Source organism: Nannospalax galili, unplaced genomic scaffold (assembly GCF_000622305.1).
Source record: "Nannospalax galili isolate Female #2095 unplaced genomic scaffold, S.galili_v1.0 scaffold1678, whole genome shotgun sequence".
In the NCBI taxonomy this organism is placed as follows: Eukaryota; Metazoa; Chordata; class Mammalia; order Rodentia; family Spalacidae; genus Nannospalax; species Nannospalax galili.
The window spans coordinates 18653-22113 of NW_008340844.1; the positions used below are offsets into that span (position 1 = coordinate 18653).

The 3461-nt window shown below is 33.9% G+C and overlaps 1 protein-coding gene across 1 annotated transcript; it reads left to right on the top strand.

Annotated features, from left to right (window-relative positions):
- The first annotated feature begins 213 nt into the window (after positions 1 to 213).
- LOC103736326 (olfactory receptor 10AG1-like) lies at positions 214 to 1194 on the top strand. Its single transcript, XM_008835808.1, has one exon. The coding sequence runs from the start codon at positions 214 to 216 to the stop codon at positions 1192 to 1194; it is 981 nt and encodes a 326-aa protein (XP_008834030.1).
- Positions 1195 to 3461: the final 2267 nt, after the last annotated feature.

Genomic DNA, 3461 nt, shown 5'->3' on the forward strand with positions numbered 1-3461 from the left:
ATATGGATTTTATTGATTATATTAGAAGATATAACTAAGATGGTCAATACATTTGGAGAACTTTATTGATAAAATTGGTTTTATTTTTTATTCAGGTAAATCCATTGCTCATGATTTCACAGTGAATCTCCCAGATTCAGAACTGTAACATTCAGAAAGAAACTTATGTTATAAAATCCAAAACACATATACTAATCCAATTTGACAGAGGACATGCAGTTAAGAAACGTGACTCTACCAAAAGAAAACAAATGGAAAATCACAGAAATAAATCTGACTGTGCCCGTGGAATTTGTTCTCGTGGGATTCTCTGATATTCCCAAATTGCACTGGTTTCTCTTTGGAATCTTCCTCTTCATTTATATGATTATCTTGCTGGGGAATGGAATTGTTATTCTCATCACAAAGGTAGAGCCCACTCTGCAGACTCCCATGTATTTTTTCATCACCAATTTTTCTTTCCTTGAAATCTGCTATGTGTCCATCACTCTGCCTAGAATGCTTATGGATCTTTGTACTCTCAAAGGAAATATTTCTTTTCATGCTTGTGCTACACAAATGTGCTTCTTCCTTATTGTGGGAGCCACAGAATGCTTCCTTCTGGCTGTGATGGCCTATGACCGGTATGTTGCCATATGCAATCCTCTGTACTACCCTCTAATCATGAACCATAAATTGTGTAAGCAGCTGGTGGTTGGTTCCTTTGCTATTGCAATCCCCATTCCGGTAGATCATACATATCAAATTTTTTCTCTGTCCTTCTGTAAATCTTACAAAATCAATCACTTCTTCTGCGACATACCCCCATTGCTCAAACTGGCCTGTGGGGACATTTTTGTGAATGAGATGATGGTCTATTTATCTACTTTATTGATTGTCACTGTGCCCTTTTTGTTGATCCTTGTGTCCTATAGCAGAATTATCTCCACCATCCTGAACCTGCCATCAAACACAGGAAGAACCAAAGCATTTTCTACTTGCTCTTCACACCTTATAGTTGTGTTTTTATTCTATGGATCAGCCAGTATCACCTATTTAAAACCCAAATCCATTGAGTATGAGGGAACAGAGAAAATCCTCTGTCTTTTCTATACCACATTGACCCCAGTGTTCAATCCCTTGATATACAGTCTGCGGAACAAAGATGTTACAGGGGCACTGAGAAAATTCTTTCCCACACTGTTAGCATTGTGAGAGAATTAAAATCACACAAATTATTTTTATATTCTGTATACGTTTAGTTAAAGCATAACTTAATCTTGGAAATCTATAAATAAAGATTTATAATTTAAAGGTTATAAATAATAAATTAAATTATTTATAATTTAAATCTTTATAAAGATTTATGATTTTGAAATATCTTTTTAGTAGGGCCTATTTCACTTACCTACAACAATCATGTAAATCCATTAGCAATGTTTTACTTTAAAAAAAACACTGTGTTTCGTCAGTGTAAACTGTTAAATGGAGTTTGCAACTGAAAGAGAAATGATCATGTCAAGGCTGTGGGGTGATGTTGCCAATAAATCGTCATTTTTGTGCTCATGGCATTTTCCTTGCTGCATTTTCTTCTTTTGATATCTTAATAGCTAATTTCTATGTTCTACCTCCATGAAATTATAAAACAAGTTTATTCTATTCTGTTATCTGAGTCTTTTTTTCTAAATAGGTAAAACTAGTCAAGCTTCTTTCAATTCCAAATGTTTCTCTTGAAATTTATTTTCTATTATTAAACAGACTTTTATGGTCTCCCACTTGTACTCTGATGAATATCAATACTCATAAGTCAAACATTTTACCTGAAAGCCTAAATATACTCACTATCATTTTCTAGTTTATGTACATATCCTACAATCTATAGTGGTACAAAAGCTCTGAATAATATGTTATGATACCACCGCTTTCATTAAAAGTAAGATATGTATTTAAAGGTAACATGTTTTGTCTGTTGATTTTAATTACATAACAATTCAAAATGGAATTATTTTTTAAATATAAAATTAAAATTAAATCTAAAATTTTACATTTCATTGATGTTTGAACATGAACAAGATAATCATTTGAATCGATTTACACTTATTCTTCATCACTACCCTAAATATATATTAGATCGAGACATGGAAAAACAACTTTTAAAAGACTTACTTGACACAGTCGTACTTAAGTGAACTGAAAAGGTAGAAATATTTTATTTTTAAAACAAGACTTATGAATTTTCCTATTTTTAGTTCTCTGTAAATATATTCCTCTGAGATTTTCACTTTAAGACTTTTGTTTATTTGCTCTTTTGGGAGGGTACAGTTCAACTATGTTTGTAATGAATTATATTATTTGCTCTCACAAATTCCCCAAATAGATAGTATAATGTGTATAGAACTAGTAGATGTTGTGGGATAATATGGTGGCATGTTTTTAAAAAAATCTCTTAGGAGAGTATATTGTGAGTCTGTCTAAGTAAGATTAACATCAAATTATTGTGATAATAGTTTGGGCTTCCATGTGTTCCTTAATGGGCTCAGGGCTGAGAATGATTGAACATACATTATTTAACTAACAAGGTGTTCTTAAATTGTTTTTTAAGAAAAGCCTCTAGAATCTACTCAAGGTTGACTGAAACCAGTTCTCCAGGATAAGATAGGCACAAAAGAAGCCTTGTCATTTTAATTTTCACCCCTTATGTACTCGACCCTCCAATTCTGGCTCTGGAATAGCAATATAAGAGAAATTGGATGTTGATTCAGAGTATACATTTTTCCAAGAACACCAAAGGGAGCTGTAGAAGTGTCTTTTAAAATTTATTATCATATTTATCAAGCCACTTGTATCAGATTGGTGGAGAACATTTTAGGACATTGTAATCTACGAGTATATGCTTACTGTTTCATTTATTTAGCTAGGAACTAAATTTATGGTTTGAAACAATGCTGCATAGAACACAATGAGGGTAGATGAGGTATTTTCTATGACCATGTATGGTAACTTTGGAAGAAACTTACACATGTAAAAAGCAAGTTCATACCTAACACAAATATGATTCCGTTAAGGACAGAACCCTGCTCTTTTTGCAGTGGAAGGATTGCAATGCAAGTAACCTGCCACTAGATTGCAGACTGGTTACCCCGGGAATTGTGCTGTAACCAAGGCTCAGCATTTTTCTCTGGTGCTAGTACCTTTGACACTCAGCAGCTGCCATATCAAGGTTGGCTCGGTGACTGGAAGTAAATTTGGCTGTGTTCATGCATAAGCTTCCTGCCTGCCTCCAGGGCCACATTGTTCATTAGTCAATATTGCCCAATGACAATGATGGCCAGGGAAAGAAGTTAACTATTTCCGCAGCCAGGGTCATATATCTCCTTGAGTTTTGAAGTCCTCCTCTGGGAAGGTCTACTTTTGTTTAGACTGAAAACTGAAGTATCGTTTACATTGCAGAATTATATAGCCCAAATGGCAGAACAGACAGA